General features: G+C 46.6%; 2 protein-coding genes across 13 annotated transcripts in view; both read right to left on the minus strand.

Moving 5' to 3' along the window:
- Positions 1-1,203: 1,203 nt before the first annotated feature.
- On the minus strand, positions 1,204-7,093 carry STMN1 (stathmin 1). 2 transcript variants are annotated; one of them, XM_040619034.1, is made up of 5 exons: positions 7,007-7,093; positions 5,265-5,336; positions 4,602-4,774; positions 2,236-2,427; positions 1,204-1,716 (listed from the first exon to the last, which is right to left on the minus strand). In XM_040619034.1, exons 2-5 carry the CDS (start codon positions 5,275-5,277, stop codon positions 1,645-1,647), a joined length of 450 nt encoding a protein of 149 aa, XP_040474968.1. In that variant the 5' UTR covers positions 5,278-5,336; positions 7,007-7,093; the 3' UTR covers positions 1,204-1,644. The 2 variants fall into 2 exon arrangements, with proteins under 2 accessions (XP_040474968.1, XP_008692798.1); XM_008694576.2 differs by lacking the exon at positions 7,007-7,093 and adding an exon at positions 5,999-6,022.
- A 9,696-nt stretch (positions 7,094-16,789) lies between these two features.
- The window catches only part of PAFAH2 (platelet activating factor acetylhydrolase 2), a 58,441-nt gene continuing 54,480 nt past the window's right edge, over positions 16,790-20,750 (minus strand). For 3 of the 11 annotated variants that reach the window (XR_569531.2, XR_569533.2, XR_569525.2), the window contains one exon: positions 16,790-16,919. The gene's annotated coding sequence lies outside the window, so the exon portion shown is untranslated. The remainder of the gene's footprint in view (positions 16,920-20,750) is intronic. The other 8 variants (XR_569536.2, XR_569532.2, XR_569530.2 and 5 more) reach the window with 5 other exon arrangements.

Here is a 20,750-nt window from a genome sequence, read left to right on the forward strand (position 1 = left end):
CACTTGATCTTGTTCTTGTTTGCCCTGCGTGGCCGGAACTCTTTACATTCAGCTTTTCCCCAGAACTACAATCGATCATCTTGGTCTAGGTAAATTTGGAAGTCAGTTCAAGGCACACAAGCAGCTGCATCACCCTTGCCAACTTAAGAGTATAAACTTAGCTCTCACTAGCCTCTGGTGGAAAACAGTTGTCATTTATATGCGTGCTAGATACTGAAGCAGGGTTCTAACCAGGCCTTCTACACACGCGCACACACACACACACACACACACACACACACACAATTTAATCCTAACAACGTATGAGAAAGATTGAGATGGACCACTATTAACCTCTAAGTTTGGTAAAACCCCAATCAAAGATAAAGCCGGAGCTGAGGAGTCCACGCTCGGCAGCCAGCAGACCCTCCCCCAGCATGAAGTCATCCGGCGCGCTTTCTCACTATGAGGCAACGTGGCTTCCAAGAGCTTTTATGCAGACGTCTGAGGAGCAAATAATCATATGCAATTAAGGCTATTTCCCAAATAGCATAGGAAAGCTGCCAAAGGCTTTCCCTGAATTGAAAGGCACTGCTCTGGCAATGGTGAATATTACACCCTCCGGAAACAAGGAGATGCCAACCTGAGCCACCCAGATCACATCCTACTCTGGAAAAGGTTCCTTTTAACCACCGCGCCAAACGTTGCTACGTGGGCCCAGAGAATATTAAATATCCCAATTTTGGAGTCATGGCTTCTATGGCAGGAAAAGTATGAGAGGACACATCCCACCCCTGCCTGTAACAGAAAGCCAGTAAACTGTAAATACCTCTAACCAGGACCTCGAGATTTCCCTCAAGCCCTTCTCTAGGAACCCCATGTGCGGCTTCAAGCTGCCTTAACAGGGACACGGGGACAAAACTAAGCTTGTTTGCAAATAAACATCTGAAAGACTATCGCAGCAGCTGATCTGGGCCGAGGCTTCGAAACAAAGTGATGATTGTGGAAGAAGACAATGCAAAGGAGTCCGGAGCGAGACAGCCGGAGCGAGACACCCCAGGGCAGAGGCCGGAGGGAGACACCCCAGGGCAGAGACCTTGTGGCGACGTGTGCGCTCGGCGTTTCTGGAGGCCAAAGGCCCCATCTGGAACGAACAGAAACTAGGAGGGTCTCTGTCACTTCACAGTTTATTACCTGTACAGAAAGAAGTCACTGCCACCAACAGCACTGTGCAGTTTTATTAGCCATTCAAGTACAGTAGCATCTGGTAAGATCGGGACAGAATTGGGATTTAAAAGTGAACAGATATTCAGCATCTAACAGTTTGAAAGAAGCCACTACATACTCTTTGCACAAACATGTCTTCACAGAGCCAATACAGTACTAGCCGTTAACCCAGTACGCCAGGTGCACTGAAGTAGAAAAGATGCAACAAGAAAAAGTAGCTACATTAGAAAGACTTCAACACTTTAGAAAAAGAGTACAACACTTTCAGTTTCTCCCCTTTAGCCCCGAAAACAACATCATACAATCTGGATCTACCTATACAGTCCTACGTCAGCTTCTAGAAGATTTGTCGGGAGGGCAAAAATAAAATGACACTGGCCAGTACAGTCTTTGGATATTTGGGAAGGGGAAGGGGAGAAAGTCAGTTCTCAGAACGAATTAGTCAGCTTCAGTTTCATCAGCAGGGTCTTTGGATTCTTTGTTCTTCCGCACTTCCTCAATGTGCTTGTCCTGGAAAGAAACAGCGTCGTCAGTCAGGCAAATCACAAAGCCTGCCAAGCCGCGCACCCCAAAAGAGCCCGACGGCAGCTCTGGGCATATATTCTATATAATGTATTAGTGGGACGCACACAGAGTTCTCAAACATTATCTTCAAACTTCCTTGGGTCACTCATGGAACCTGATGACCGAGCCTCCTACTGCTCTTCCCAAGAATGTACAATTTTTCCGGAAATCATTGAATATCCCCCCCCTTTTTTTTAAGATTTTATTTTTTAAGTAATCTCTACACCCAACGCGGGGCTCGAACTCACAACCCCAAGATCAAGAGTCATGCACTCCACCGACTGAGCCAGTCTGGTGCCCCGCTCCATCTTATTTTAAAATAAGATACCTCTCATTTAATGTGTGCAGCCCCGAAACTGAGGACAGACACACCCAACGCCTTGATCAAGGCAATTAGTTCGGTCCACCTCACGGGTGCAGACTTCAAAGCTCTCGACCCTCTCAAAGCAAGGCTGGGCCACCGACCTTCTCCCGCAAGCGCTCCAGTTTGGCAGCCATCTGGGCCTCTCGGTTCTCTTTGTTGGCCTCCATTTTGTGGGTCAGCTTTTCTTCCGCCATCTTACTGAAGTTGTTGTTCTCCTCTATGGCTTTCTGAAGCACCTCCTTCTCGTGCTCCCGCTTCTCCGCCAGCTGCTTCAAGACCTCGGCTTCATGGGACTGAAAAATGTTTAACAGGCTAGACCCTCTGAAGCTTATTTAGCATTACATTTTTTACCCCCCCCCCAAAATTATTAACGGGGAGGTCTGAAAAGAGGCAGAAATTGAGATCTCTTTAAATATAACCTAAGTCAGAGCCTGAATCATCTTTATCAAAATACTATGAAAATCACCCTCTTTTTCCAGTGTTTGTATTTACTTTGGAAAATCGCCCAGTTTGTTCAGAGTCTTGCCCAACTGTTCTCTAAGAGAATCCCTGCAAGACTGACTGCTTAATGGTAACAAAAGGACTGGTAACATGCACTGGGGACTGGAGCTGTCCTGTCAAGAACTGGTTAGGGAACGTCAATGTCCACCTGAAGAAAATTAGATGATAAAAAAGGTAACCATATCGAGAAAAAGAAAAAACATGAATGATAGGGAATTTAAGACTAAGCCCCCAGGTTACTGTTTGAGCCAGGGGGATTTCTGTCTCATGGAAAAGCTTATCAGCTTCTCTCTTTGGAAGCTGCATTCACTTCCAGGCCACTGGAGCTGTTACCACGGTGCGCCTCCTTCAGCTGACGCCACACTCAGCGGCGTGCTACCGAACAGATTCCGACGTGCCTGGAAGCATCACTGATGCAGGAAAACTACGGAGCACCTGCCACTGGTTCTGTTCACGCTCTTCGGCAATAGCCCAGTCCCAAGTTTCACTATATGAAGCACAGGCTAGTGACAACATCGCCAGGGTCGGTTCGTTAAAAATTTCTCTGTCCAGCCGTTGGCTCTATCTCCTCACAAGCTCAAAACTCCACAGAGCTCCATGAACCTCCGTAGGAGCTCGAACTGCACAGAAGAGCAGGTAGCAGACAAAGCTCCCTTGCAAACACTGCCACTCCTCCGGGGGACAGGAATGGCAGCGCTGACAAGTGGGTCAGGGCACATACGCACGTGGCACTGAAATGTACAGGGCACTTGTTACAGCAGCTTAAATAGGGGCCTGTCTGTGTACGTGTGGTCAGACGTGTCAGACTTCAAACTGTACTGTGTTGGTCAGGGACAGGTTACTACCTCACCTTCTTGTGCCTACTTTCCTTCATTTTATTTTATTAAAAAAATTTTTTTTTATTAAGTAAACTCTATGCCCAACGTGGGACTTGAACTCACAATCCCAAGATCCAAGAGCCACATGTTCTACTGACTGAGCCAACCAGGCCCCCCTCCCTAATTTTAAAATTAAACCCACTCACCTTAATCAGAGTTGTTAGAAGGGAATAAATGAGAATTTATATAAAGTTCTTCATGAAAAGAATACTGAATGGAAGGAAATGCACCAAAATATTAACAATGGTTATTTCTGGGAAGTAGGATAATGAATACTCTTAATTTCCTATGTATAAACTTCTGATCCCCAATTTTTCTATAATAAGCATATTAATATTTGTTGATCTTTCTGATTTGGGTTGTTGTTGTTTTCAAGTAGGCTCCACACCCTCAGGCCAGGCCCAACACAGTGCTTGAACTCAAGTCCCTGAGAGCAAGAGGCAGACAACCAACTGAGCCACCCAGGCGCCCCTCTGATTTGTTTTTAAAAATGGATATTTTTTAGAATTGCTTAGGTAAGAGAAAAACTGCCCCAATATCATCATGCCAGTTGAGCAACACAATCACATTACCAGCAATTTAAAATGTTTTTATTGTACAGCTCTCAAAAAAAAAAAAAAAAAAAAGCGCCACACAAGCACACAACAAACCAAACCAGACAGGGAAAAAAAAAGGGAAAGAAAAAACAATCATCCACTAACAAATCTATTTTTCAAAGAGAAAGCAAGAGAAGCAGGAACTTTGGTTTCAGACAGACCTAAGCTTGAATTCTGGTTCCAATACTCACTCACTAGCTATAGAACCTGGGAAAATGACAACATTTCTGAGACCATTTTCTCATCTCAGTATCTCAGACATCTATCCTTTGAGGGTCATTGGATTAAAGGAGAAAAGCAGAAGTAAAGGACTTGGTATATAATAGGAGCTCAGTAAATGTCTGGCATTTTCTTGTAGCTGCTGGCATATGTAATTTTCACAGTTATAATCACATCTAGCTACAATTCTGTTTTCTTCCTGTTATGGAAATAAAACTGATTCACCACATTACATAAATAAATATCCTGTTTTCTGTGAATTGTGATGTTTACCTTGCGTCTTTCTTCTGCAGCTTCTAATTTCTTCTGAATTTCCTCCAGGGAAAGATCCTTCTTCTTTGGAGGGGAAAGGGGGAATTCTGGGACGGATTCTTTTGATCGAGGGCTGAGAATCAGCTCAAAAGCCTGGCCTGAGGCACGCTTCTCCAGTTCTTTCACCTGGATATCTGGATTTGATCATATTCATAACGTATTCAAAAAAATGGGGCTTTCCTATTCTAATAAACCAGCCTATAATTTTCTAAAAACCAAATCAATTTAAACGAATAGAATTCAGGCTGCTGAAGAAGCTGTGTTTGCAGGCAAGAAATTAACTGAATACCACCCTCCCACAAAATCAAAGCTCAGTATTTTTGGATCAATAAATACCATTCTAACATATCAGTGTTTGACAATCACTTTCATAAACAAAAGAGACTTGTGCAAAACTCCACAGTTTTGCTCTAGACCAAGCCAAATCATCATATAATGAAACAATTAGGAGCTCTCAGTACAATCAAGTGATAATTTTTTTTTCTTTATTCTCCGATTTATAAAATGGGTTTTTTGATAAGACCAAAATACAACTTCCCAATTAATAGCTTAAGACCTGAATCCATCTCCTATTATAAAATCCTAAACCCATCACAATTCAGCTTTTCCAAACAGATTACCTACCAGAAGAAGCCATGGTGAACAGAAGACAAGAGACTGGCAGTGTATTCTACACAATCCACTGGCAAGGAAACCCTGAAAACGATTTTCAAAAGCATGCGATCAATTTCTTTGCATTTCTAGGTCATTGATCCAAAGGGACCTCAAATCAAATTTCACATAAATCAGTGTCAGAAAAATCACTACCGTGGAATTAAAGAAGACATCATCAACTAGAAAATCATAAAAATCTAGAAAATACTGAAACATTGGTAAATTTGAACTGAACAGAACCTTAGGGGCAGAAAAATCAAGTCAACTGAGCTTGCCCGTTCAAAAAACATCTTGGATTTTAAAACTTAGACGACGTTAAGTCACAATATATTTTTTTCCCTAAAAACTCTAAAAATTTTCCCCCGAAACGGCGGAAAGATATTCCAGATTCAACTCAACAGCGAGACCGGAGCCATCTTAATACTGCCTACAACTCATTGTGCAAATGAAATGCCCACCCCTGCTTTGTCTGCGTCTGCCATGGTGGAAAACAAAACGCCCAAGCTAATATTAACCAGTAATGTTGAACTCCTATTGTTCTAGGGGCTTAAGCTCCTTATCCAACAGCGAGCAAAATTGATCAGTTTTATGAACCTCTAGGCTTTAGGTTACATTTGCTGCCTTATATCATGAAAAAATTCTACATCCCTCCTTGATTCTTTTTAAGGTCATTATCCTTGTACACCCCAGGCTAGTAAGAAAACCTAAGACTGCAGGTTCCAACAGCTGGAAATTAAAACCCTAAGCAGCGGAACGGTCCAACCCCGGCAAGGAATGAGACGCAGCACCGGACCCAGGATGGGCGTGGCCCCGGTCCAAGTGAGGAAAAGCGGGTGGCCGCCCCCGGCCAATCAGAGCACGCCCTGCGCTCCGGCCCCTGGCCCCGCCCCCTTCCTCCCCGCGCCTTTTCGAATCTCCCGGAACTCACAACACCCCGTAGCCCGCGCGCGTGGGAAGGGGAGGGATGGGCGGGGCTAACGGTCCTATCTGGGTAACTCCGCCCTTCCCGGGCTCGCCCCGCGCTGAAGCCCCCCCCCCAACTCCCGCCAAAAACATCTCCAGGCCACCCCCACCCCCGCAGCAGCTCGGCGGGTGGGGCAGGCCCAGGGAACCGGCCGTGAGGTAGCTCAGGCATCGGCCCGCCACCTCCTCCCTTCACTCCCACCCAACCTGCCTCCACCCTAGCTGTCCGCGCCCCCCGCCGCGAGGACCGGATTGCTCTCGTGGGGTGTCGGCCTCTCGGGCTCGGCCCTAGCATTGGGCGAAGGCGACAGCGGGAAGGAGGAGCGGCCCTAGCCGCCCGCAGTCCGATGCTAAGGCCGCTGCCCTCTAGAGGAGCCGCCCCGCCCCTTCAGACAATGGGGACCCCAGCGGGGCTGAGGCTGCAACGGAAAGGAGGGCGGCAAACGAGGGCCCACGCCCCCTATTGTCTCTTCGACGGCACCCCGGGCTAACGCCCGGAGCTTGCCCGGCTGACCGCGCCCCCTCCCCACGGTAGCCGCGCCCCCAGGGAGCGGGGACAAAGCCGAGACTCCGCCCGAGCCACACACAAAGCTGAGCGACCCCCGCCAGCCAGTCCCACTTGGGGCCCGCGGCCACGCCCGCTGCCCTCCGGCAGGGGGTCGCTGCCACGGTCCGGCCCCTCCCGCCGGCCGCGTCCCTCTCGCTGGCCCCCAGCCTCCCGCCGCCTCCTTCCAGGGCCCCTCACCCACCTCCTCGGTCCGAGCCGCCTGGCCACACTCTGAGCACCAACAGACCCGGGCGCGCACAAAAGCGCCAAACAGCGGCACGTGACCTCCCCACCGGGCTCTCCATTGGCTGAAACTCGCGGCACGTGCCGCCCCCTCCCCCACAGCCCAGGTGGCCCCGCCCCTCGGGACCCCCGAGCACCTCGGGAAGTGTAGTCCAGGCTAGCGAGGTAGGCGGACAATGCGAGGGGTGGGGGGCATTTGGGGGTCTCCCCGGATATAAGCAGGGGGCCTGGACGGTTGTATGGCTGCGGGAGAAGGCTACACTGTAGCCCCTAGCCTCGGTCGGAACCAGCTTTTCCATCCCTAGGAAAAGGGCGGGGACCGGCGGGGCGGGGTCCCTCCCTACCTCTCAGAGGGTGGTGGCCCCCTGGACTCCTCCTCCGTTGAGCCACGTGCCCCGCATAGCCCCAAGGGCAACACTCGGACAGCGCAGTGCCCCTACGGTGCCCCACCCCGTGCTGCCACCTAAGACGCCAAGCCCTTGTTACAGGACAATGCCATTCTTTGCCCCTGTAAGGCCCGCCTGCAACCCGGAGCCCTACCTCGACATCCGCGTGTAACCTGCATTGTGCCATCATCGTAATCCCTTACCCACTCAGCCCTAACAGGTCACGGGCGTGGCCCTTCCTCACGATGCGCGTTTTGGCTCCTATTCTTGCGTCCCGGAGCTGGTGACCAGAGAACCGTGTGGGGAAAGCTAAGGCTCTGGAATTTGATCTCTTTTGGTCTAACAGTTACTGAGCTTAAATGCAGACTCCGTCTGTTCTGCCTAGCCTTTTGCCTGATGATAGGGAAGGAGAGCAACAGCCGTTCTAGACAACACAGACCGCAGTTAAGTGTTGCTTTTGTTCTTGGAGCACGTGCTCTCCAGTGCAGTGCTGGGCCCTTTTAAAGAATCAAAACAAAGGCGGGAACCACAAGGTCATGGTTCTTCCTGGCCTGGTTTGAGGAGAAGTACAGCAGAGGCACAAAGGAAATTGGACTGACCTGAGCTATCTCCCCACAGAAAGGCCAGAAGAAAAATAAAACGAACACGGTTTCCAGATCCCTCTTCCCATTCCCCAGACCAAGGCTGTGTCTTTGGTCTTCCGGTGGTGGTCACTACACCAACGCACCTGCTTTGAGATCCCGACTGGGTGGAAGGACACCTTCATTTTATTAATCAATGGGTCCAGTCTCCCCATTCCAAGAAACAAATACGACTAACTCTGCAGAAACAACAGTCCTAATTGTAAAAGACTCTGCATGTCCAGCCAGTCACTGGGGATGTGCTAGAGATAAAGACAATTACTGGGTGCGCAAGACAAGGAAAACTGGATCATATAGACAGCAGACACACCACACAATGTAGCAAACAATTAGCAATGCGCTGTTGCCTGAAATATGCTTGTTGTGGCATTTTCTCCAACAATCGCCCTTGTGTGGGGTCAGCCTCTCCCCCGCCCCCAATCGAAGTGGTTTTCCCTTAGCATGTGAGCAAGACCAGGAATGATTCAGATTCTGAGCCCTGAAAGCCACAAAACAGCCAGGTGTTTCCATCTGTCGGTTTTCTGAGCAAAATCTGAGAAATCTTTAGAATGAGTGGAAAGGGGTGGGGATGAGAGCTCACCGGAAAGTGACAGATTGGCAGACAATACAAATGAGCTCCGGAACCCAAGGCCGAGAGGTCTATTATCCCCAAACCAGCCTTTATCTTAAGTCTTTGTACTTGGACTGGAGGTTTGCAGAGGAAGGCCCCACCCATTTGATGCATATTTCTTTTAAATACAAGATATTGCCATGCAAAAATCTTACCTTTCTGACTATTAATGTTGTGACAGGAAAAAAAATAAATCTTTCAAAACACTGATTATTTTAAAGCACTTACACCGCTCCCCCCCCCCCAACTTTCCTTTTTCCCTAGAGCAGATGTCTATTTCCATGGAAACCACAGCTAGGAACGAAGATGTTAGAACTCATGGAGATTTTTAATCTTTTGTAACGGTGCCACTTAGCTGGTGGGTTTGTTGTTAGATGCCTAGTCCTGCCACAAGGATTTCCTGAGCTCCTCACTGCTGCTTGAGGCCTGAGGGGGCGGGGGTAAGGCTGCCCCTTTAACAATCCTTTGCATAAAAAGGTGCTTGTGTGGTGAGGTGATCCCGGTTTCCTAGGTGGGGCTGCTTTTCTGAGGGCCAGACCGCAGCTATTGATTGTCAACTCTGTCTATAGGGTGTTCCTAAACAAGCCCTGGAATAGGAAGGGCTTTCAACTCGAAGGCCAGAAAACAGCTTTGCCACTTCACTTTGGAGAGGAGCAGCAGCTCCTTTCTTGGAAGCTGGCTAAAACTCACTTTAAAAGCCACTCCCTCCTGAAGTGGCAGCAAGGAGTTAATGTTCACATCTTGGAAGTGCCTATCTTTGCCTGTGAGAATTATTTTTGCCTCCGCTCAGATGGTTTGGTCGGATTGCCGCGGAGCTGACTGTGACTAGGGATTAGCACAGAGTGAAGGCAAGATATGGCAGCCCTCCAGCTTATTTGATCTGTGTAGACAGCGAAAGGAGAGCACTTCAGGCTTCAAAGTCTAGAAGGGATGTCTACACTGATCAAACGCGCCGGGCTGTTGTCAGATCTCCTCTGTCCTTACAGAGCACTGCAGCCTTTGTTCATTGTTGGCTCTGAGGCTGCCGGGGTTGTCTCTCGCATGGGCGCCGCCGGGTTCCAGCGCTTATGGGGCCTGTCCTTGGCCAAAGGATATTGTGGGAGAGGTTTTCTCCTTGTCCCCAGCCTCTCTGTTCCCTCTGTCCCCTAATCCTTAGGCACTGTGCTCTAACACTCCCTTCCCTGTTCAAGCCCTGTCTGTGAATCTATTTTACATGCCCGTCTCCCTCAGGAGCCCATTAAGTCCAAGAGGGCGGGGCTTGTGCCTGGATCTCGACATCCCTCTGATCCAGAACAGGGCCTGGCCCAGGACGGTGGGACCTGCCTGTGTGCAGCTGACTTTAGGCAAGACCCTCCACTGTCATCTTCCATCTCCTCCTCTGTGATACTAGACACCTGCGCCACAGAAGGGTGGTGAGGACTAAATGAGAAAACTTACATAAGGGTGCTTAGCACGACGCCTGGCACGTGTTAACTCTTGTCGCTAGAGAAGGTTCTTGATTACTATAGGTTATGGAACGAACGAATGAATGGATTATTGAATGAATGGATGGATGAATGAATGAATTCCCACACTATGGTGGGAATCAGAGTCACTGGGTTAACTCTTCCTATTCGATGTTTTTAAAAATTCAATTAATTTAGCATTTTGGAAAACCCATTCATGTAGTTTAGAAATAAAGCGTAAAAAGGGTACCTGGGTGGCTCGGTCAGTTAAGCATCTGCCTTTGGCTCAGGTCGTGATCCCAGGGTCCCCGGATCGAATCCTGCACTGGGCTTCCTGCTCAGTGGGGAGTCTGCTTCTCCCTCTGCCCCTCCCCACTGCTCATGCTCTCTCTCTCTTTCTCTCTCTCTAAAAAATAAATAAAATCTTAAAAAAAAAAGAGAGAAAGAATAAAAAGTCTTCCTCCCTTTTCTGTCCCCATCTGGCAAATCTACCGACCTTCCCCAATCATAACCACTGTCATCAATTTCCTGGGTATCCTAGAGTCTCTTCAACAAGTTTGTAGATGTGTATTCTCATTCCCCCTGCATCATACAAATGGTAGTCAACTGTAACGGTTCTGCACTTAGCATTTTTTCACCTCACAATACATGTCAGGGATCTTTTCCCTGTTTATACATCAAGCATTTCCTTGATCTGGGATCCACTGTATGAATAGTCCATAATCTAGTTAATCTGTGCCCTATCCATGGCTTTTAGGTTATTCCCAATTATTTGCTATTTCAAACACTGCTGTAATGAATAACCATACACACACACACACACACACACACATATATATATGACATTTTCCACATGGGTGAGTAGATCTGCAAGACCTTTTCCTAGTGTGGTATTGTGAGGTCAAAGGGCAAATGCATCTGTAATTTGGACAGTGCCAAACTGCCTTGCACAGGAGTTGTACTAGTTCAACACTCACCATGTGGTATTTTAATTATCTCAATTCATTCAAAAATGGTGTGAAAGGCTTTGTCCCTAAAAATTTCAGGCATCGGGGAAAAGGAGGGGGAGGACTAGAAATCCCAAGAAAGATGTGGCTGTCAATTCTGTCTATATTCATATCTCCTGTAAATACTTGACAAGCAGCAGCTGATCTCAGAACAGCTCTGGTGTCTGCACGGTAGCCCTCCTCCCACTCCGTCCAGTGGTGGAAGTGTCTGCAGGTGTCGCTATGAGATTGGAAGCCTTTTGAAGGCAGGGTCTTTTTCTTGGCTGTATTGCGCCCCACGCCCTCCCCCATGATGCCTGACACAGTGCCTGGCTATGCATCTTATGTTTTCTCCACGTTTTTGTCTCTGAGGACAATAAATAGCATGTCAAATTACTGACAGCGTATTTTCTTAGTGGGTCATAAAATAATAGTATCTTAAAAATCAATGGCATTTTTGAGTCACTGAAATGTAGTAAAGGGTGCCCATATTAAATGTGTGAGTGGAACAATGGCCAAGGTGTCCCTACTCCTGCCAGTCCTCTCGCTGCATGTCCTAACATTTAAGTTTCCCATTTAGCTGGTGGCTTTGCTAGACACTCTCCCTCCAGGTTTAAAACTTCAGTCAGACTCAACTCTTCCCTCTTTCTCACCCAAGTCTCCAATTATAGAAAGTTAGCATTTTCTAGTAGAACGGAACCTTTAAGATGATAATAGCTACAAAAAGAACAAAGCTGCAGCACCCACACTTCCTGATTTCATAACTTACTACAAAACTACAGGAATCAAAACAGTGTAGTACTGGCATAAAGACAGACATACAGCCCAATGGAATAGAATAGAGAGCCCAGAAATAAACCCTTGTATATGGGGTCAAATAACTTTTGACGAGAACGCCAAGATTCATTCAATAGGGAAAGGACAGTCTTTTCAACAAATGGTGCTGGGAAAACTGGATATTCATTCACGTGCAAAAGAATGAAGCTGGGCCCTTACCTCACACCATATACAAAAATCAATTCAAAATGGATCAGTGATCTAAATGTTTATAAAACTATAAAACTCTTAGACGGAAACAATAGGGCAAAGGCTTCATGACATTCAATTTGGCAATGATTTCTTACATGTAACATCAAAGGCACAGACAACAAAAGAAAAAAATAGACAAATTGGATTTTATGAAAATTCAAAATTTTGTGCATCAAAAGATTATCAACAGAGTCAAAAAGCAACCCCCAGAATGGGAGGCAATAATTGCAAATTATATATCTGATAAGGGAGTCACATCCAGTATACAGAGAGAACTTCTAAAACTCAACAAACAACCTACTTCAAATATGAACAAAGAAAGGCCTTCAATAGACATTTCTCCAAAGAAGATATGCAAATGGCAAGTAAGCACATGAAAATATGTTCAACATCACTAAGCATTAGGGGAATGCAAATCAAAACCACAACAAGTACCACCTCACACCTATTAGGATGGCTACTATAAAGCAAAACAAAAAAACGGAAAATAACAAGTGTTGGAGAGGATATGGAGAAACTGGAGATTTTGTGCACTGTTGGGAACATCAGATGGTAGAGTCACTGTGGAAAACAGCATGGAGGTTCCTCAAAATATTAAAAATAGAACTGCCATATGATCCAGTAATTCCACTTCTGGGTATTCACCCAAAATAACTGAAAGTAGAGTTTTGTTTTTTTTTTTTAAAGATTTTATTTATTCGACAGAGATAGAGACAGCCAGCGAGAGAGGGAACACAAGCAGGGGGAGTGGGAGAGGAAGAAGCAGGCTCATAGCGGAGGAGCCTGATATGGGGCTCGATCCCATGACACCGGGATCACGCCCTGAGCTGAAGGCAGACGCTTAACCGCTGTGCCACCCAGGCGCCCCTGAAAGTAGAGTTTTGAAGGGATATTTGTACATCCGTGTTCGCGGCAGCATTATTCACAATAGCTAAAACGTGGAAGCAACGCTAATGTCCATTTACAGATATGCAGGTAAGTGAAATGTGGTACGTCCATACAATGGAATATGATTCAGCCTTAAAAAGAAGGAAATTCTGACACCAGCTACAACATGGATGGACCTTGAGGATATTATGCTCAGTGAAATAAACCAGTCACAAAAAGATAAAAATCCTGTATGATTCCATTTCCTTATATGAGATGTTAGAGTCATCAAAATCACAGAGATTTAGAAAATAGAATGATGGTTGCCGGGGCTGGGGGTAAGAGGAACTAGGGGGTTATTATTTAGTGGGGACAGAATTTCAGTTTTACAAGGTGCAAAGAGTTATGGAGATGGGTGGTGATGGTGACTGCACAACATTATGAATGTATTTAATATCACTGAACTGAATACTTAAAAATAGTTAAGGGGGCGTTTGACTGGCTCAGTCAGTTAAGCATCTGACTTTTGATTTTGGCTCAGGTCATGATCTTGGGGTCATGGGATCGAGCCCCCCATGGGGCTCCATGCTCAGCAGGGAGTTGGCTTGAGATTCTCTCTCTCCTCTTCTTCTGCCCCTCCCCCCCATTTATACACACTCTCCCTCTCTAAAATAAATAAAATCTTTTAAAAAAATAGTTAAGATGGCAAATTTTATACGTGTATTTTTTTGTTATGTGTATTTTTTTTTAAGATTTCATTTATTTATTTGTCAGAGAGAGAGCTTATATAAGCAGGGGAAGTAGCAGGCAGAGGGAGAAGTAGGCTCCCTGCTGAGCAGGAGCCCACCATGGGGCTCGATCCCAGGACTCTAGGATCATGACCTGAGCCAAAGGCAGATGCTTAACCGACTGAGCCACCCAGGCATCCCTGTTATGTGTGTTTTAATACAGTAAAAATAATTGGACAAAAATGACAGTAGCTAACATACTCACAGAATAATTACCATGAGGCAGGCGCTGGTCTAAACACTCTCCGTGAGATAACTCATTTAATCCTCATAACAATCTTATGAAATATTATTAGCCTAACTGTAAAGCTGAGGAAACAAGGGTGACCAACTACCCTGGCTTGCCCAGGACTGAGGGGTTTTCTGGGATGCAGGACTTTCAGTGCTTAAAGTAGGAAAGTCCTAGCCAAACCTGGATGAGCTGGTCGCTCTAAAGGAAACTGAGACACAGAGACACAGTATCTTCCTTAGACGTAGTACCAAACAGGGTCCTCGCCCTAGGCCCTGCACTTTCAAGGGCTGCACTCCAACCCTCCAGCTGTGCCCCTTCTCCCAGGCAAGCTATCCCCTGGGGCCAAGGATACGAGTTCTCCCTGGAACAGAATTCCCTGTCCAAATGACCTGAGTCCACTTTCAGCCTCTCTGCCAGCCCCTTCCCTGGTTCATCCTTCCATCCTGGGTGCAGGGGTAGGGACAGAACCTGGGCATGAGGGCCAGAAAAAGGAAGTGAAAGGGGCTGGCTCTGTCACGCTCTGACCTGGAACTCCAAGGAATCCAAGAATTCTCAACTCAAAACCTGCCATTCTAGCTTATTACAGGGGCATATTTCTCAAGGTAGAAGGATAAAACATATATTTTTAAAAAATAGTGTGTGAGTTTGGTTTATAACTCTTACATACTTAGACCTAAGGTATGTGGGCTTCTCTTTTATACTCCTGCCTCGGGTCTGGCAAATGTTAGCAGTAGGCCTGCAGAGATTGAATCACTAGTCCAACTAGGCTACACAGAAGTGAAGAGCTTTTGCAGCCTGGCTCTAAGCCTGTGCTTTTAGCCGGCTAACCCTATTATTTTCCAGATTGGGGAGAAAGGCCCAGAGAGCTTTAGACATTTGTCCAAGGCCCCGCGGCTAATTCATGTCACAGCAGGAATTTGAATTCTATGCTTTAAATGATGCTGCGGGGGACTGTCCAGTTACTACTCGTGTGAGCGTGGGCAGATGGCTTCTCACTTTTTAGGCCTGTGTTTCATCACCTGTGAAATCAGGATGATGCCCCAACTTCCTAAGGTTGTTGTCAGGAACAACAGCCTGAAATGCTAAATGTAAAGTACCTAGCATTAGTGTCTGCTGCGTAACAAACCCTCAATAGGTGAGCGCTGTAGTGTGAGTTCTCAAGCACAGCTCTGATCATGCCACTTTTCTGCTCGAAAATACTTGATGGATTAAACTTTGGGGCACACCAGATGAGAAACATACAGATGCCTAACATGTAAAAAAAAAAAAAAATTTTTTTTGTGGATGACTCCCTTGGATTTATGTCATCCTTGGCATGGCATCTGCGACCCTCCGTGAGCTAACTGCAGTCTACCTCACGATCAAGTAAACTCTGAGACTCTTTGATTCTTGATGTATTTGAAGATCTGTCATCTCAAAAAAGGATCGTTAGAGGGTAGCGCAAGTAAGATGCATGGAAGGATTTGGCTAACAACAGAATGGACCTCATAAGAATGAATGAGATTCTTGCTATGGAAGGTATCCAGACAAAGATTTGTCATTCAGCTGCTGGGAATGCAAGAAAGATTCTTGCAGTAGGAGGAAGGTGGACTCCCTTCATGCTTTAAGAATCTCTTTAATGAGATGGGGAAAGGCTTGTGATATTATGCTAATGAAAGAAACAAACAAAGGCTCCCCAACTGTGTGTACTATATGAACTCAAATAGGAGCAAAATAAAATGCAACAAAGTATTTGTTTGGAGGGTAAAATAACAATTGAGTTTAGTTTTCTTCTTTGTACTTTTCTGGAATTCCCAAACTTCTTAAAGTGAACATATTATTTTTATTAATATGAAACAATTGTATTTTAAGAACAGAAGAGAATTTTGTCCTCCTGACTGATCTTAGGTACTCCTGTCTCTGAAACCCCTACCCCCCCCACGACCCCCTCCAAATCTGTTTTATTGCACTATTCCCAGCTCCGTGAAAAGTCGTACACCTAATATGTTTCAGTGTTTTGCTGATACTAACCCTCAGCCTGGAGTCCCTTGGCCTCTGTGTCTATTGAAATTCTCTCCACCCTCAAGGTCTTGGTTCATCTCTGTGACTCCTCCATACTATGCCTGGTGTTGAGTCGAACCATACACATCTTTGTACTCCTCACTAGAGAATGAGTTCCTTGAGGGTAGGATTATATATGATTTCCTCCTCATATCCCTACAGTGCCATGAACAGATGCTCAGCAAATACTGAATCTTTTGGCTGATGTCTTTTTGACCACTAAACAACACTTAGGGCCACAGGTCAGGCAGTATAACTGAGGGTTTATCCTGGAGTCTAGTCTCTTGCAATTCAAAAAGTACCATTCCGGGGACGTTTAAAAATATTTTTTTTACTCGTTTTTAAGCTTTTAATTTGAAATCATTTCAGATTTCCAGAGAGTTGCAAAGATAGTACACAGAATTCTCATATACCCTCCAGCCTGCTTGCCCTAACGTCAACATCTTACATAATCACAGAACATTTATCCAAACTAAAACATTAACACTGGTACAGCACTATCAACGAAATGGCTAGCTTTAATTGGAGTCTACATTTTCCCATCGGATCCAGGATCCAACTAGGGATACCACCTTGTGTGTAGCTCCGTGTCTTCTTACCCAGTGACATTTCTTTTAATGTGGAGGCTGGGGTGACTGCTTTCTATTGTTTCCTCCAACCACCTTTTTCCAAATAAACACAATGTGAGCAAGAAAGATGGTGTGGGGACAGTAAGGCTGTAGCACTCACCCTCTCCTGGGCCTCTGGGGCTTTGGACAAGTAAGTGGACTCTTCCTCCCACATGGGGCTAGGAGGACGGCTTTCATTTTATAAGATCTAGTCTTTTTCTTGAATGGGGGCTTGTAGGCCTAAAGACAGAAGGGGTTTACAGGTTACTCTTACTTCATTAAATTCCTGGGCCATTCCATAGACCACTTCTCCATGGCCTGGCATGGGGACATGTTCCCAATTACTTCCCAAACTTCCAAGCAGTTGGTGTTTATCAGCAATCTTAGCAATTCAGCGAGAACAGAGGTTACAGCTGTCACAGGAAGCTGAAACCAAGCCCGCTGAAATCACACCCATTGGAAGGCGGGGGAAAGTACAGACTGAGTAGGATTCAAGCCCGGGACGTGGGGGTGGCGGGGGTGTCAGGAGAAGGGTGGGATGCTGTACAAGAGCGAATACGCAAGGGGAAGAGAAGCTCATGTGTCACTGGAACTCGGGTTGATTTATAGACCTTCACAGGCTTATTGCTAAGCCCTTGTATCGATTAGTAAGCATCAGCACTGCTGGGCTCTGGCAGACCCCACCACGCTCCTGGATTACCACGGCAGCCTCCTAATTGGTCTCCTGCCCGCCCCCTCCCTCAAATCCATTCCCAGCTTGGGCACCTGCCAACTCAGATCCTTGGAGAGTGCAGCCCCCATCTAAGCAGGAGGGTGTGGGGTGTATTACTTTCCTGGGGTGCCTTAGCAAAGTGCCACAGCTGCATGGTGGCTTCAATGACAGGAATTTAGTGTTTTGTTTTGTTTTTTTTAAGATTTACTTATTTATTTTAGAGAGGGGGAGAGAGAGCACTGGGAGGGGGGGAGAGGGAGAGAGAGAATCCTCAAGCAGAGTCCCTGCTGAACGCAGAGCCCACTGTGCGGCTTGATCCCAGGACTCTGAGATCATGACTTGAGATGAAATTAAGAGTCGGCCGCTCAACTGACTGAGCCACCCAGGCGCCCCACACTGTCATTTTTTAAAATAAAAAATCAGAATGTTACAAGTTCCCTTTCACCACCACTGGCTATCCCAACTCCCTGCCCCTCTCCCCAGAGAAAGCCACTCTTATTGAGTTGGAAGTGTATCTTTTCATTTAAAAAAAAAATGCATTACATATGTTTGAATATACCACAGTTCTGTTGGCTACGTTGCAGAAGCTGTATTATGCTGTATTCATTATTCTGCAGCTTTCTGTCCTAACATATTTTGAGCTCTGTCCATGTCCCTGCACATATAGCTCCAATTTACTCCTTCGAACTGCAATATAGTGACCCATTATGAAAACAGACTCTTATTTATACTTTCCCTATTGATGGCCATTGAATGGTTTTCAGTGCTTTGTTATGAAAATGATCCTGCAGTGGCCAGCCTCCTTGAATGTACCGTCTTAAGTATTTCTCCAGGGTAGAAACCAAGGAATAGAATTGTCAGGGCACAGGGTATAAACCCATTTCCCCACAACCCTCACCAATATCTGACATGGTCTAACTCTATTCCTCACTGCATCTTTATAGATGAGAAGACAGGCCTGGGGCTGTACTGCTTTCTCATAGTCAGAGAGCAGGGCTGGGTTCAGGGCCAAGAGTAGCCCCCACGCCCCCTGCTTCCACGGGGCTCAATCTTTGCACCACGCCATATGGTCACTGTCCTTTCTCCCTGGAAAATCAAGGGAAAGGCTGTGGGGAAGAAAAGGCTGAAATCCTCCAGCCAGTGATTATACTGTGAGTGGAAATGACTCCAAAGCCTCCCAGAAAATGGCTTCACTGTGCTCCATGGATCCGCTCTCCCACCCGAGTTGGTCTCTACCTGCAGCTTTCACAGCTCCACGCGAAGATCGTGATTGGCTCTTCCAACCCAGACAAGGGTGGGGACAGAAATGGCGTCTCTAAGCAGCTGATTGCAGCCCTGCTCAGGGAGGTGGGGGAGGGCAAGCCTCTCGGGACTCCTGCAGGTGCGGAGCCCACGAAGGCCACCCTGCATCCCAGGCTCGCCAAGCTGACCGCAGCACCCAGCACCCTGCGCGAGCCCCAGCGACCCCGCCCTGCCACTTGCAGCACCTCGAGGGTGGGCTGGTTCTGCCCGAGCCCTGCAGCCAGCGCCTGGGTGGCTGGAAGAGAGCGCTGCAGAGAACCGCACTAATGACAAGTCACAAGGACCTCCCTAGCCAGCAAGCACACGGCCGCGCCCACCGGGGCAGCTCTGAGATGCTGGACCCCGGGAGGCACAGGCAGCAACGGTCTGCTGTTAGCTGGGAGTAAGAGATGCAAGGCTGGGTCAGCACTTTTCACTTCCCAGGCTCCCATCGGGCTGTGGAAGCCCCGCGACAGGGACCCCCACGGAGGACGAAGACTAACCCTGCCTGCGCTCCTCCTCCGAGGCGCACAAGGGGACTCTGGGTGAGGTCCCAGATCCCAGTCCCTCTTAAGAGCTAGTCTTAGTGTGAGGTGCTTCTCCCCAGGGGCTGCTGGCCAGATTTCCCTTTTTTTCTTCAAGGCAGGAAAGACCAGAGGGAGAATTTGAGGGAAAGAACAAAGCTGGCACCGCCCAGCCTCCTTTTCAGAGCCTGGAAGGCTCCCTTCCTCTCTCAGTTGGGATTACTTGGAGGGCTGGCATTTTTTCCTTAGCAAACTTTTCTTCTTAGCTACCACGTTTTGAGCCCTTGTTACATGCCAAGCACTGTACTGAGTGCATTATCTCATCTCCTCCCCCGGACAACTCTAAGACCTTAGTCTCGGAGAGGACACGCAATTTCCCAAGGTCACACATATAGAGCGACAAAAGTGGGATTAGGACATTTTCCCAGATCCTGTGCTTTTAAAACGGTTTTAGGTTTAAAAATTAACTCTTTGCTCACTTTCACTAGTCTTTCACAGATCCTTTTGAAAAAATGACAACTGAGCACAAAACACCACAAACATCAGCGTGCTATTTTTACTCCGTGGGAGAAGGGAACAGAGCGCTGGTGTTTTGTTGGCAAGAGTGTAAATAGGTAACACTTTTCTGGAAAGCAGTTTGGCCATTTGAATCAAGAGGTTTAAAAGCTGTCCTTGCCCTTTAATGAGGAAATTCGCACTTTCTAAGGAGACCGCCACTAGCTAGCAATATGTAAAGTGCACATTTCCAGGGACCCAGCGATTCCCCTCGAAGAGATCTGTTCTACAGATGGGTACTCTAGCACATGGTCAAAACGGTACATATGTAAGGACATTCCTTACTGCACAGCTCCAACAGCGAAAGATGGGAACCAACCTCAAAACATTTCAATAGAATTCGTTATGGCGCATCCATTTAAAGAAATTCTATGCAATATTCCTAGAAAATGAGGCGGTTCTTTTTATGTACGGACCAATCATCAAAAAATATTAAGAGAGAAAGTACAAAAGTATGCATCCAATATGCTGTTTCTGTTTAAGAAAAGACTACATATGTAGGCATATATGTGTGCATATGTACACGCATATTTTTTTTTTTCCTAAGAAAGATACACAAGAAACCAGGTAATAGTGTTGCCTTTATGGAGAACCACCACAGCCGAGGGACCAAACATGATAAAGACATTTTTTTTCACTGTGTAACTTTTTTTTTTTTTAAAGATTTTATTTATCTATTTGACAGAAAGAGAGAGACAGCCAGCGAGAGAGGGAACACAAGCAGGGGGAGTGGGAGAGGAAGAAGCAGGCTCATAGCGGAGGAGCCTGATGTGGGGCTCGATCCCAGAACGCCAGGATCACGCCCTGAGCCGAAGGCAGACGCTTAACCGCTGTGCCACCCAGGCGCCCCCACTGTGTAACTTTTAGTACCTTTGGAATTATGTACCACGTGTGCCTATCAGCAATTCAAAATTTCACTTAAAAAAATAGATGCACTAAAATCCTATCTCTAGATCCAGTAATTCTCCTTTTGGGAATCTAGCTTAAGGAAATTATTGG

This window comes from Ursus maritimus, unplaced genomic scaffold (genome assembly GCF_017311325.1).
Source record: "Ursus maritimus isolate PB19 unplaced genomic scaffold, ASM1731132v1 scaffold_32, whole genome shotgun sequence".
Lineage (NCBI taxonomy): Eukaryota > Metazoa > Chordata > Mammalia > Carnivora > Ursidae > Ursus > Ursus maritimus.